The sequence below is a fragment of the Mobula birostris genome, chromosome 12 (genome assembly GCF_030028105.1).
Source record: "Mobula birostris isolate sMobBir1 chromosome 12, sMobBir1.hap1, whole genome shotgun sequence".
Lineage (NCBI taxonomy): Eukaryota > Metazoa > Chordata > Chondrichthyes > Myliobatiformes > Myliobatidae > Mobula > Mobula birostris.
Window position 1 is genome coordinate 113,612,282 of NC_092381.1, and position 13,911 is coordinate 113,626,192.

At 47.5% G+C, this 13,911-nt stretch overlaps 1 protein-coding gene across 4 annotated transcripts in view; it reads right to left on the reverse strand.

Moving 5' to 3' along the window:
* Positions 1-297: 297 nt before the first annotated feature.
* LOC140206208 (inositol-tetrakisphosphate 1-kinase-like) overlaps positions 298-13,911 on the reverse strand; it is a 97,475-nt gene continuing 83,861 nt past the window's right edge. For 2 of the 4 annotated variants that reach the window (XM_072274515.1, XM_072274517.1), the window contains 2 exons: positions 13,479-13,641; positions 298-746 (listed from right to left, as the gene is read on the reverse strand). In XM_072274515.1, the coding sequence (XP_072130616.1) occupies positions 463-746; positions 13,479-13,641 (447 nt within the window). In that variant the 3' untranslated portion in view covers positions 298-462. Of the gene's footprint in view, positions 747-13,473; positions 13,642-13,911 lie in introns of those variants that run through there. The other 2 variants (XM_072274516.1, XR_011888097.1) reach the window with 2 other exon arrangements.

A 13,911-nucleotide genomic window follows, 5' to 3' on the forward strand; every position in this document is an offset into this window, starting at 1 on the left:
TGGCTCTGTGCTGCAGTTTAGAAGAATGGCGGGGGGGGGTACGGAATTTTATTAAAACACCATATCACAATTTATAGAGTCTCCTTGAATAGTTTTTGCTCTCAGATTATGCTCTTATTGCAATACTTCTTATTTTTTACGTTTTTTATTGTAACTTGTGGCATTTTTAATGAGTTGCACTGTACTGCTGCCCCAAAACAAAGTTCACAACATATTTCAGTGATAATACAGGTGATTCTGAACAAACAGAATAAATTGACAGATTATTCTATGTTTAATATCACAACTCAAGAGATATCTGAAATATATTTTATTAAAAAGAAGTTAATCTACAATAATATGTTGAACATACAAAGCAATTAAACTCTCCATAACATTAATCTCAAGGCAAATATAATAAAACTTCTAATAATATCTCAAGTTCTCAATCAGTTCCATGACAGACCCTTTGGGAGGGTTGGACTACTCACAGCTGGACTGGCAATGGATGGGTGACTGAGTGACCAATTCCTGGAAACAGGCAGAGTCCATGGGCCACTTCCCCACAAGAGCTTCCTCTGCCGTCCACGGCTCTTTCCTGAGGTTGCTGGGGGCCGAGTCCTTCTCCTGGGGGCTTTGCAACCAGTTGGGAAGGACTGGTTGACTGATGTCGGCGATAGCTCCATCGAGATTCCTTTCCTGTCCACGTAGCAGTGTTTCAACGTGGTCCAACAGGGCGTTGAAGAATTCAGGAACACCTTCGTACCCTGTGGGGAGAGGTGGAATGAGGTATTATTAGCACATTTGAAAGTCGTTGGCCAGGTGAATGGTTAATCCTCATGTCACGTACCACTACAGCACAAATGCAGGACCTTCAGCCCATCTAAACCATGATTTAGCCCTGACCCACACCTGGATCATAGCCCTCCGTACCCCTCCCACCCATGTACCTATCCAAACTTCTTCCTAGTCACATCGACCCACAACAGGACCATAGCCATCCATACCTCTTTCATTCATGTACCTATCCAAACTTATCTCAAGGGTTGAAATTGAACCTATGTCCATCACTTGCGCTGGTAGTGTGTCCCACACTCTAACCACCCTCTCAGCGAAGAAGCTCCCCCTCATGCTCCCCTTAAATTTTTCACCTTTCACCCTTAACCTATGACCTCTGGTTGTAGTCTCACCCAACCTCAGTGGAAAAAGCACGCTTGCATTTACTGTATTTATACCCTCATAATTTTGCACACCTCCATCAAATCTCCTCTCTTTCACCTATGGTCCAGGGAATACGCACCAGCAGGCACAGGAAGAGCTTCTTCCCTGAGGCTGTGACCCTGCTGAACCTCACATCACAGCGCTAAGCAGTATCGCACCCATATTGTACTGTCTCAGTACTTTTATATTTGTGTGCTGTAGCACTTACTTTTTATTCGCAGTTATTTTGTAAATAACACTACTCTTTGCATTTCTGGTCAGATGCTAAATGCATTTCATTGGCTTTGTATCTGTACTCGGCACAACGACAATAAAGTTGAATCTAATCTAATCTAATCTAAAGTCCAAACCACTTCAACCTTTCCTGATAACTCAAGTCTCAAGTCAGGTCAAGTCACTTTTTATTGTCATTTCGACCATAACCGCTGGTACAGTACACAGTAAAAACGAGAGAACGTCTTTCAGGACCATGGTGCTACATGAAACAATACAAAAACTACACTAGACTACAGACCGATCTGGGACTGCATGAAGCACACAGAACAGTGCAGGCATTACGATAAATGATAAACAAGACAACAGGCACAGCGGAGGGCAGTAGGTTAGTAGTCCGATGGCTTGGGGGGAAAAACTGTTACAGAAGTAAACAGCTGAATGGCGGTGTCCGGGATCACGTCCGTTTCTGTATTCCCGCCGAGTATTTCGCCGGAATCGGATGCAGTCCAATTTAATGTCCATTGGAGAGCAGAATGGACGGGAGACCCGGCCGACTAGGGCTTGCTTTTTTCCTGGCACGGACTCCTGCCCGCTCGCCTCGCTTCCGCTTCCTCGCACTCCGCTTACGACGTCTCCACCTCCGGCCACTGGCATCAGGCGACTCCAAGGGCTGTGGGCCCGATTCCCTCAGCGAGCCGAGGTCGCGCAATTTAACCAGCAGATCTTCATGAAGGTTTGTTTTTGGGCGATCTGTGTATTGTAGCAGTATCTGGCGATGGTAGATAGTCGCTCTATTATCCATTGCCCTAAACCCTAATTGTGCCTTAAAATTAAATTAGCACCAGATCCGAAAGGCCACTGCTGGCCGTGCTGTGCTGCCTGCTGGGTCCTTGTAAATTTAAAATGGGAAAAAAATCATTACCCTTATTCCAATCCAACACTGCCTAGCCAAGCCCCTGAGAAAGTGTACGACCATAAGATTAAGGAGCAGAAATAGGCCATTTAGCCCATCAAGTCTACTCCACCTGTCAATCGTGGCTCATTTATCCCTATTCCATTCTCCCTATAACCAGTCATAAACCTATCAACCTCTGCCTTAAATGCACCCATTGACTTTACCTCTACAGTCACTTGTGGCAACTTAATTTCACAGATTCATGACTCATCTCCATTCTAAAAGAACACTCCTCATTTCTGAGATTGTGCCCTCTGGTCTTAGACTCCCGTCTTGTAGGAAAAAATCCTCCCCACATCCCCTCTGTCTAGGCATTTCAACTTTCAATAGATTTCAATGAGATCCCCCCTCATTCTTCTAAATTCCAATGAGCAAAGGCCCAGAACCATCAAACACTCCTCATATGACATGACTTTCAATCCCAGAATCATTTTTGTGAACCTCCTTTGAACCCTCTCCAATGTCAGCACATCCTTTCTTAAACAAGGGCTCAAAAACTGTCAACAGTACTCCAAGTGAGGCCTCACCAATGTATGTGCAGGGCTTCTAGATAATCTTGGGACTGTTCTTGGTCAGCTCCCGAGTTCTAAAGGGACATCCCTTAATTCTGAGTCTGTGCCCTCAGATCCTAGACTCCCCTGTGATGAGAACATCCTCTCCACATCCATTCTATTTGTGCCTTTCAGTATGTGGTAGGGATCAGATTTCAGATTTATTCATCACATTTACACTGAAAAATACAATGAAATGTCTCATTTTCATTAAGAACCCATACACCCAAGGAACTGCTAGGGGGAGCAGTATAGACCAAAGGACCTGTCCTGTGCTGTACAGAGGCCAGAATTAGGCCACATAGCTGTTCAAACCTGCTCCACCAAAGAGTGGAGTGAAATACAACCCCGAGATCGGTCTTCCCGCAGACAGTCTCACCCGGAAGGGCCCTGAATGAGGGAGGTGGGGTAGGGGCAGGTGTAGCACTCGCTCCACTTGCAAGGATGAGCACCAGGAGGGAGATCAGCAGGGAGGGCTGTGAGCTGTCGTGTGGGGAGTGATCCCTGTGGAAAGCAGGAAGTGGGGTGGGGTGGGGGGGGGAGGGAAAAATGTGCTTGGTGCTGGGATCCCATTGGAGATTGCGGAAGTGCACAGTATTATGTGCTGGATACGTAGCCTAGTGAGTTGGTAGCTGAGGACAAGGAAACCTATCCCCAGTGGGGCAGCGGGAAGATGGGGTGAGGGTAGACGTGCGCGAAATGGAAGAGATGCGGGTGAGGGCAGCACTGATGGCGGTGGAAGGGAAGCCCCTTTCTTTGAAGAAGGAGGACATCTCCTTTAGTCTAGAATGAAACGCCTCATCCTGACAGCAGACACAGAGAAACTGAGAAAAGTGACATGGTGGGAAGAGGTATAGTCAAGGTAGCTGTGAGATCAGTGGGTTTATAAAAGATAGACTGTCTTGGGGACAGAGAGATCGAGAAAGGAGACAGCAGTGTCGGAAATGGACTAAGTAAACTTGAGGGCCGAGGCCTCCACTTTCCATTCCCATTCTGACATGTTAGTCCATGGCCTCCTCTCCCGTTCCGATGAGGCCACACTCAGTTTGAAGGAGCAACACTTTATATTCCATCTGGGTAGCCTCCAGCCTAATGGCATGAACATCAATTTCTCGAATGTATGGTAATTGCCCCACTCCCTCTCCTTCATCATCCCCCATTTCTGTTTCCCTCTCCCACCTCATCTCCTTACGTACCTATCACCTCCCTCTGGTGCTCCTCTCCCTTCCCTTTCTTCCATGGTCTTCTGTCCTCTCCTGTCAGATTCCCATCTCCAGCCCTTTAACTCTTTCACCAATCCACTTCCCAGCTCTTCACCCCCTCACACTCTCCCAGCTTCACCTATCACCTGCCACCTTGTACTTCTTCCTCCCCTCCCTCCACCTTCTTACCCTGACCTCCCCTTCCTTTCCAGTCCTGATGAAGGGTCTCAGCCCAAAACATCGACTGCTTACTCTATTCCTCAGATGCTTCCTGACCTGCTGAGCTCCCCCAGTGTTTGTGTGCGTTGCTCTGAAATTCCAGCATCTGCAGATCTCCTCGTGGTTCAGAAGAGCAAGATAAAATGGTTTCTGAAGAAATTAGGTGTGGAAAGAGGAAGGCTGTTGGTCCATGGCTTTCTCTTGTACAAAAATCAGGCCGCCCTCAGGGTGGAGGAGCGACACCTTATATTCCATCTGGGTAGTCCCCAACCTGATGGCGTGAATATCAATTTCTCCTTCCGGTAAAATTCCCTCTTCCCCCTCACCTCTTCTATTCCTCACTGGCCTCTTACCTCTTCTCACCTGCCTAGCACCTCCCCCTTCCCTTTCTCCCATAGTCCACTCTCCTCTCCCATCAGATTCCTTCCTCTCCAGCCCTTGACCTTTCCCACCCACCTGGCTTCACCCGTCACCTTCCAGCTAGCCTCCTTCCCCTTTTCCCATCCTTTTTATTCTGGCATCTTCCCTCTTCCTCTCCACTCCTGAAGAAGGGTCTCAGGCCGAAACGTCAACTGTTTATTCATTTCCATGGATGTTGCCTGACCTGCTGAGTTTCTCCAGCATTTTGTGAGTGAGAGCCTGTGTTCTTTTACTACTCCCTCCGAACACTGACTCGTGCCGGGGGAAGGTGGAGCTAGCGAAGGTCATCGCTGAGGAAACAAGCCACACAGATCAATGTGGCAAGCCCAGTGAGGCACACAGCCTCGGGCCAAAAGCCAGCATCACTCAAGGAAGTCTGTTGCTCAACACAAGGCCTGTGGTTTTGCTCTGGGAGGAACCAGACCGGGTGGCAGGGTGGAGACAAGTCTCTACCAAAGGCACTCCTTTCTTCAACCAGCCTGCAGGTCACCCTTGGGCAAGGTGTAGCACCTGCTTAGACCCTCACCCCGATCAAAGTCATAGGATCTGGTGGTGCAGGTCGTATAAGCAGCGAGTTTGCACGTTCTCCCATGACGGCGTGGGTTTCCTCTGGGTGTTCCAGTGTCCTCCCACAGTCCACAGGCGTACTGGATGGTAGGTTAATTGGTCATTGTAAATTGTCCCCTGACCAGGCTAGGGTTAAACTGGGGAATTGCTGGCTCAAAGGGCCAGAAGGGCCGGTTCTGTGCTGTATGTCTATCTATCAATCAATAACTATCACAAGTCCTGGTTATGTGACCACTGACACCAGGCAGATGCTCTCTGAAGAGTATTGATAATGGCTGGGGTCACCCGTTTTGTAAAGACACTGTCCAGAAGGTGGCAATGGTAAACACGAGACAATCTGCAGATGCTGGAAACCTGAGCAACACACACAAAATATTGGAGGAATTCAGCAGCAAGGCAGGATCTATGGAAAAGAGTACAGTTATCGTTTTGAATCAAGACCCTTTGGCAGGAAGGCAATGGCAAACCACTTCTGCAGAAAAATTTGCCAAGAACTATCATGGTGATGGAAAGACCGTGACTGGCCATATCAGAGGACATGGCACATAATGATGATAATGATGAGTCACTAGAAAATAATTCAATTGTGGTGTTAGAAATAGATAGGGAGCAAGCCAACTATGTAGAGTTTGAACTGATCTCCAGGACCAGGACTCCAGAAAGCCCGTGGGTGAGGGGTGGGGGCAACTCACTGAGTAAACTGGCATTTATTCAGAAGGCAGTTAAGTTGTAGTTATCTCGGGGGGGTGGGGGAGTAGGGTTGAAGTCACTGGGTAAGATGGGATATTTCCCTCTGTAGCAGGGTCTGGTGATAATCGGGTAGTTTCACATTCACCATTACAAATTATACTTTTTTTAAAAAAATTCCAGGCCATTTAACTGCTTCAGTTTGCCTTTTCAATCAGGAAGTTTTGAACATAAATCCCAGTCTTCAGATGTTAAACCAGCATCAACCCCTATCTGTCCATGGGAAAAATCCTAACCTGGACCAGGCTGGTCTCACAACAGCTCTCAGACCAAAAATTCCAAGATGGCACTGACCTATGACCTCTGCTAAGTCACAGCTCAGATTTATTTGACTTTTAATTGGTTAATTTTTTTGTGGGGGGAGGGGAAACAGAGAGGGTGTTGGGGGTCAGGTTAGGGTTTGGGGACCAGGATGTGAGGGAATTAAAGGTCAGACCGGAGTACAAGTCTCTGCTCCGTATTTGAAGACCAACGATGCAGACGTGAGACATCCTTGCTTGAGTGTCAGACCGGCAGCAGGGAGAGGCAAAAGGGCCCCACAGATGACCAAGTTACTGGTCTGTTCTGGAGTCAGAGTTCCCTGCAAGCAGAGAGAATGAGTTCCAACAACTCCCTGGGTGCATCAATCAGTGAGACCAGAGTTTGAGGCCTAGAGTTCAGTGATCAGTGTGTCCTGGGATCAATGCTGAGCATCAAGGAGCACGGGTCAATGCCAGGAAGTCGAGGCCTGTTGGCCAGAGCCAAGACTGCCAGTCTCTGCAGGAACACTGGGGAGGTTAAAGCTTGGTGTCTTCAGGCCAGAATCTGTGTCCACTTGAGGCCTGAGGCCTGCCTCGGGGTTAAAGGACTGCGTATGTATGTGGATGGGAGGAAAGAACGGGGCCTGTTTTTCTGCTGTTGTTTCATTGCTTGGTGTGTTCTCTGTTGTTCTGTTGAGCATTGTGGGATTGCTATGTTGGCACTGGAATGTAGGGTTGCCAACTTTCTCACTCCCAAATAAGGGACAAGAGTAGCAGTCAAATACGGGACACTTGTGTTTACCCCGAAGAAGACTACCATGACCATGAAGCCTTGCGCGAGCACTTGTGTGCACATGCGTGACATGCACACGCGCGTATGTGCCGGTTTTTTTCCCACAAATTGGTTTTGGCTCAATTTTCCCGACTGCACTGTACATACATTATTTCTACTTTATATAGGCTGTGTATTTATCATATCATTCCTGCTTTTACTACATGTTAGTGTTATTTTAGGTTTTATGTGTTATTTGGTGTGATTTGGTAGGTTAGTTTTTGGGTCTGGGAATGCTGAAAAACTTTTCCCATATAAATTAATGGTAATTGCTTCTTCATTTTACACCATTTCGGCACGAAAGGTTTCATAGGAACGCTCTACCTTAGCAGGGGAAATATGGGACAAGGTCAGTCCTGTATGGTACAAACCAATTTAGCCCAATATACGGGATGGCCCGGCTAATTCCAGACAGTTGGCAACCCTACTGGAATGTGTGGTGACACTTGTGGGCTGCCCGCAGCACATTCTCAGCTGTGCTGGTTGTTAACACAAACACCGCATTTCTCCGTGTATGTTTCTTTGTACGCGTGAGAAATGAACTTGAATCTTGAACCCTCGACCTCATCAGGATGGGACACCTCCACATGCAGCTTCCCTCCAAGTCACCCACCATCCTGCCCTCCACTATCCGTCATTGCCACGGGTGATCACCGTCTTCCCATGACCAGGATTGTTCTTGGCAAACTTTTCTATAGAACTGGTTTGCCATTCCCTTCTTCTGGGCTGTGTCTTTACAAGACTGGTGACCCCAGCCATGATCAATACTCTTCAGAGACTGTCTGTCCGGTGTCAGTGGTCACATAACCAGGACTTGTGATATGTACCAGCCACTCATACGACCATCCACCACCTGCTCCCAGGGCTTCACGTGACCCTGACCGGTGGGTGGGGGGGGGGGGGGCTACACCGTACCCAAGGGCCACCTGCAGGCTACCAGAGGGAAGGACTGCCTCACACCTCCTTTGGTAGAGATGTATCTTCACCCACCACCACTATACCCTGCTTGAACAGATAAATCTCCAAAAAATATTGTATAACTGCTTCAAGTTAAAATAAAATTTCAGTGTGGTGGGGAAAGGGGAAGGAAGCGTGACTAATTGGAGAACTTAATCAGTCAGGCGAGATCTAAAACACACAATTGCAAACCTCCAGCACTGTGGCCAATGTTATGATGTTAGCAGTTCCGGTACTGACTGGTACGGCTGAGCTTTGACCTTGTACATTGAAGAGTAGACGCAATGTGTTGAGAACTTTTACCTCAGTGTATTGAGTGCCAGATAACACACCATCTCTTGGGTATCGATAATACGCAACACACACAAAGTATCTGGAGGAACTCAGCAGGCCAGGCAGCATCTGTAGAAAAGGGTACAGTCGACGTTTCGGGCCAAAATCCTTTGGCAGGACTGGAGAAAAAAAGTGGAGGAGTAGATTTAAAAGGTTGGGGGGAAGGGGGAAGAGAAACATAAAGTGATCGGTGAAAACCGGAGGGGGAGGGATGAAGTAAAGAGCTGGGTAAGTTGATTGTGAAAGAGACAGAAGGCCAGGGAGGAACGAAAAAGGGGGGAGGAGCTCCAGAGGGAGGCAATGGGCAGGCAAGGAGATGGGAAGTGGTGAAGTGGGAGGGGTGGTGGGGGCATTACCGGAAGTTTGAGGAATCAATATTCATGCGTTCATGCCACCAGGCTGGAGGCTACCCAAACGCAATGCAAGGCGTTGTTCCTCGTGGTTTCATCATGACAGTAGAGGAGGCCGTGGATAGGCATATCGGAATGGGAATGGGAAGTGGAATTAAAATGGTGGCCACTGGGAGATACTGCTTTCTCTGGCAAACAGAGTGTAGATGCTCGGTGAAGCGGTAGCCCACCTGGAAGTGTCACCTCACCTGGAAGGACTGTTTAGGACCCTGGATGGTAGTGAGGGATGAGGTGTAGAGGTAGATGTAGCACTTGTTCCGCTTGCCAGGATAAGTGCCAGGAGGGAGATCAGTGGGGAGGGACGAATGGAATGGACAAGGGAGTCACGTAGGGAGTGATCCCTGCGGAAAGCAGAAAGTGGTGGGGTGAGGGAGGGATAAATGTGTTTAGCGGTGGGATCCCATTGGAGGTGGCGGAAGTTTTGGAGAATTAAGTGCTGGACATAATGTGCTGGAATTATGGGGCTAGTGGGGTGATAGGTGAGGACAAGAGGAATCCTATTCCTGGTAGGGTGGCGGGAGGATGGGGTGAGAGCAGACGTGTGTGAAATGGAAGAGATGTGATTGAGGGTAGCGTTGATGGTGGAGGATGGGAAGCCTCTTTCCTTGAAAAAGGAGGACATCTCCTTCATTCTAGAATGAAAAGCCTCATCCAGAGAGCAGATGCGGCCGAGATGGAGGAATTGAGAGAAGGAGATCGTGTTCGTAGGTTTGTAATAGACATCAGTGGATAAACTGTCTCCAGAGATACAGACAGTGAGATTGAGAAAAAGGAGGGAGGTGTTGGAAATGGACATGGTGAATTTGAGAGCAGGGTGGGAGTTGGAGGCAAAGGGGATGAAGTCAACATCTTCAGCACAGGTGCAGGAAGCAGCACCAATGCAGTCATCAATGCAGCGTAGGAAAAGTGTGGGACGCCCACCAGTGTAGGCTTGAAACATAGACTGTTCCACGTAGACAACAAGCAGGCAGGCATAGCTGGGACAGTCCTTCCAGGTGAGGTGACACTTCACCTGTGAGTCTGCTGGGGTCATATACTGTGATTGGTGCTCCTGGTGTGTATTGTTGAGACCCGACAGACTGGAAAACTGCTTTGCCGAGCATTTACGCTCCATCCGCCAGAACAAGTGACATCTCCCAGTGTCGTGATGAGGGCACAATTAGGTTGGAGGAACAACACATTATATTCCATTCTGATGGCATGAACATTGATTTCTCAAACTTCTGGTAATGCCCCCCTTCACCATTTCCCTTTCTCACACATTATCCCCTTGCCCGCCCATCACCTCCCTCTGGTGCTTATCCCCCCCCTTTTTCTTTCTTCCACGGCCTTCTGTCTCTCTCTCCCCCTCCTCACCTTTCAAATCTAATCATCTTTTTTTCTCCAGTCCTGCCGAGGGGTCTCAGCCCGAAACGTCGACTGTACTTTTTTCTATAGATGCTGCCTGGCTTGCTGAGTTCTTCCAGCATTTTGTGTGTGTTGCTCGGATTTCCAACATAGAACCATAGAACACTACAGCACAGAAAACAGGCCAATCTGCCCTTCTAGTCTGTGCTGAAACTTTATTCCGCTGGTACCATTGACCTGAACCCAGTCCATAACCCTCCAGACCTCTCCCATCCATGTATCTATCCAATTTATTCTTAAGACTTAAGAGTGAGCCCACATTTACCACGTCAGATGGCAGCTCGTTCCACACTCCCACCACTCTCTGAGTGAAGAAGTTCCCCCTAAACCTTTCCCCTTTCACCCTAAAGCCATGTCCTCTTGTATTTATCTCTCCTAATCTAAGTGGGAAGAGCCTATTTACATTTACTCTATCTATACCCCTCATAATTTTGTAAACCTCTATCAAATCCCCCCTCATTCTTCTACGGTCTGAGGAATAAAGTCCTAACCTGTTCAATCTTTCCCTGTAACTCAACTCCTGAAGACCCGGCAACAGCCTAGTAAATCTTCTCTGCACTCTTTCAATCTTACTGATACCCTTCTTATAGTTAGGTGACCAGAACTGCACACCATACTCCAAATTTGGCCTCACCAAAGTCTTATACAACCTCACCATAACATCCCAACTCCTATACTCAATACTTTGATTTATGAACGCCAGGATGCTAAAAGTCTTCTTTACAACCCTGTCTACCTGTGACGCCACTTTCAGGGAATTATGTATCTGAACTCCCAGATTCCTCTGTTCCTCCGCACTCCTCAGTGCCCTACCATTTACTGTGTATGTCCTACCTTGATTTGCCATTCCAAGCTGCAACACCTTAGACTTGTCTGCATTAAATTCCATCTGCCATTTTCTGGCCCGTTTTTCCAGTTAGTCCAGATCCCTCTGCAAGCTTTGAAAGCCTCCCTCACTGTGCACAACGCTTCCAATCTTAGTGTCATCAGCAAACTTGCTGATCCAATTTACCACATTATCATCTAGATCATTGATATAGACAACAAACAACAGTGGTCCCAGCACAGATCCTTGAGGCACACCACTAGTCACAGGCCTCCAATCTGAGAATCAATCATCCACTACTGCTCTCTGTCTTCTCCCACACAGCCAATTTTGAATCCAGTTTACAACCCATCCATGAATACCTAGTGTCTGAACCTTCTGAACTGACCTCTCGTGGGACCTTGTCAAAGGCCTTACTAAAGTCCACGTAGACAACATCCACAGTCTTTCCTTAATCTACTTTCTTGGTAACCTCCTTGAAAAACTCTACAAGATTCGTTAAGCACAATCTACCACGCACAGAGCCATGCTGACTATCCTTAATCAGCCCTTGGCTGTTCAAATACTTGTATATCCGATCTCTCAGAACACCTTCCAATAATTTATCTACTGCTAATGTCAGGCTCACCAGTCTGTAATTACCTGGTTTACTTTTGGAGCCTTTTTTAAACAACAGAACAACATGTGCTACGCTCCAATCCCCCGGCACCGCACCCGTGGCTAAGGACATTTTAAATATTTCTACCAGGGCCCCCGCAATTTCTACACTGGTCTCTCTCAAGGTATGAGGATTCTCCCTTGTTAGTGAATCAATTATACACAGATGGATTACTAACAATCAAAAATGGAAGAAAAAAGTTTTTGTTTCAACAAACAGACCAGGAAGTTCTGTAACCAATGGATTAGATGCAGAGATATTTGTATTCAAAGCCAGTTTGTTCTACAATGAATGGGATGACCTGTTGAATACAGATGCTGCAAACCTTGCAGCAACACCCAAGAATTTTGCATGAACTGGTGATGGCTGGCTGAAGATAATCAGCAAGCACACGGGGTGGTATGGTAGTGTAGCACTTAATGTGACGCTTCATAGCACCGGCAACTGGGGTTCAATTCCCGCCACTGCCTGTAAGGGGCTTGTACGCTCTCCCCGTGACCGCGTGGGCTTTCTCTGGGTGCTCTGGTTTCCTCCCACAGTCCAGGGATCGGTAGGTTAATTGGTCATTGTAAATGGTTCCATGATTAGGCTGGGTAGGATTGCAGATTGAAGGTCCAGAAGGGCCTGCTCCATGCTGTATCTCAATAAACGAATAAAATAGAATTTAAAAATCCTAATGAGAGCAGAGAGCCCTGGAAGGGGAACTATTACATGTTCTATTTTTAGTTATTTAGAGATCCAGCACAGTAAGCACTCATGAACACACTAACCCGTATGTCTATGGAATGTGGAAGGAAACTGGAGCACCCCAAGGTCACGGAGAGAGTGTACAGACTCCTGCCAGCAAAGGGCGATCAGCCCCGGTCACCAGGGACGTAACAGCACTACGTTACTGTGCTCAGCAACGTTCCATGTTCTAATTGGCTGTAAAATGTCAGTAGTGAATGGTTTCAAAGATTTTCAAAGGTCTTGTTTTGAAAAAAAGGAAGTGGAAATCAGAATACAATTAGTTTGACAACACACACAAAATGCTGAAGGAACTCAGCAAGTCAAGCAGCATCTATGGAGAGAAATAAACAGTTGACCCTCATCAAGGTCTTGGCTCAAAATGTCGACTGGTTATTCTTCTCGATAGATGCTGCCTGACCTGCTGAGTTCCTCCAGCATTTTGTGCATGTGGCTCTGGATTTCCAGTGCCTGCAGAATCTCTTGCATTGGTTTGGTAAAGAGTTTACACCACTTGCACCTTTCCAAGCATCCCAGTGGTGCATTCCTTCAGTCATTCTGTGACATCATCATCATGCGCCGTGTTGTGTGATGAGGGCGATCATGGAGACCATGATTGTTCTTGGCTAATTTTTCTACAGAAGTGGTTTGCCGTTGTCTTCTTCTGGGCAGTGCCTTTACAAGACAGGTGACCGCAGTCATTATCAACACTTGCCAGAGATTGTCTGCCTGGGGTCAGTGGTTGCATAACCAGGAGTTGTGATCTGCACTGGCTGCTCTTACGACCATCCACCACCTGCTTCCATGGCTTCACGTGACCTTGATTGCAGGTGCTGCACCTTGCCCAAGGGTGACCTGCAGGCTACCGGAGGGAAGGAGCGCCTCACACCTCCTTTGGCAGAGATGTATACACACACCACCACCGAGGTAATGCAAAATGCAACAGTGGTCATTTACAGATGTACCAGGGTAGAGACACAACGCACAGCGCCTGGTAACTGATCTATACTAACCTGGAAATGCATTGATATCGATCACTGCCAGCTTGCCAGATCTGCTGTCGACAATGACATCCACCCCAAACAGTGACAATCCCAGGGACGTCTGCAGGCATCGGCTGATGGATTGAATAATCCCATCCGATGGTCCACTTGGGTGGTTCTCCTGTTCGTCCCTCTGTAGGAACAGGGCAAAGACAAAGACACACATTGGTTTAGGGAAAGAGCCAGGAGGATTAAAGAGGAATCAGAAGATGGGTAATTTCAAAACATTTAATCAATTCAAAGAGAGACACTGGTGTCTGAAATGTGAGTCTAACTTCGTAAACACGAGGAATTCTGCAGATGCTGAAAATTCAAGCACCACACATCAAAGTTGCTGGTGAACGCAGCAGGCCAGGCAGCATCTCTAGGAAGAAGTACAGTCAACGTTTCGGGCCGAGACCCT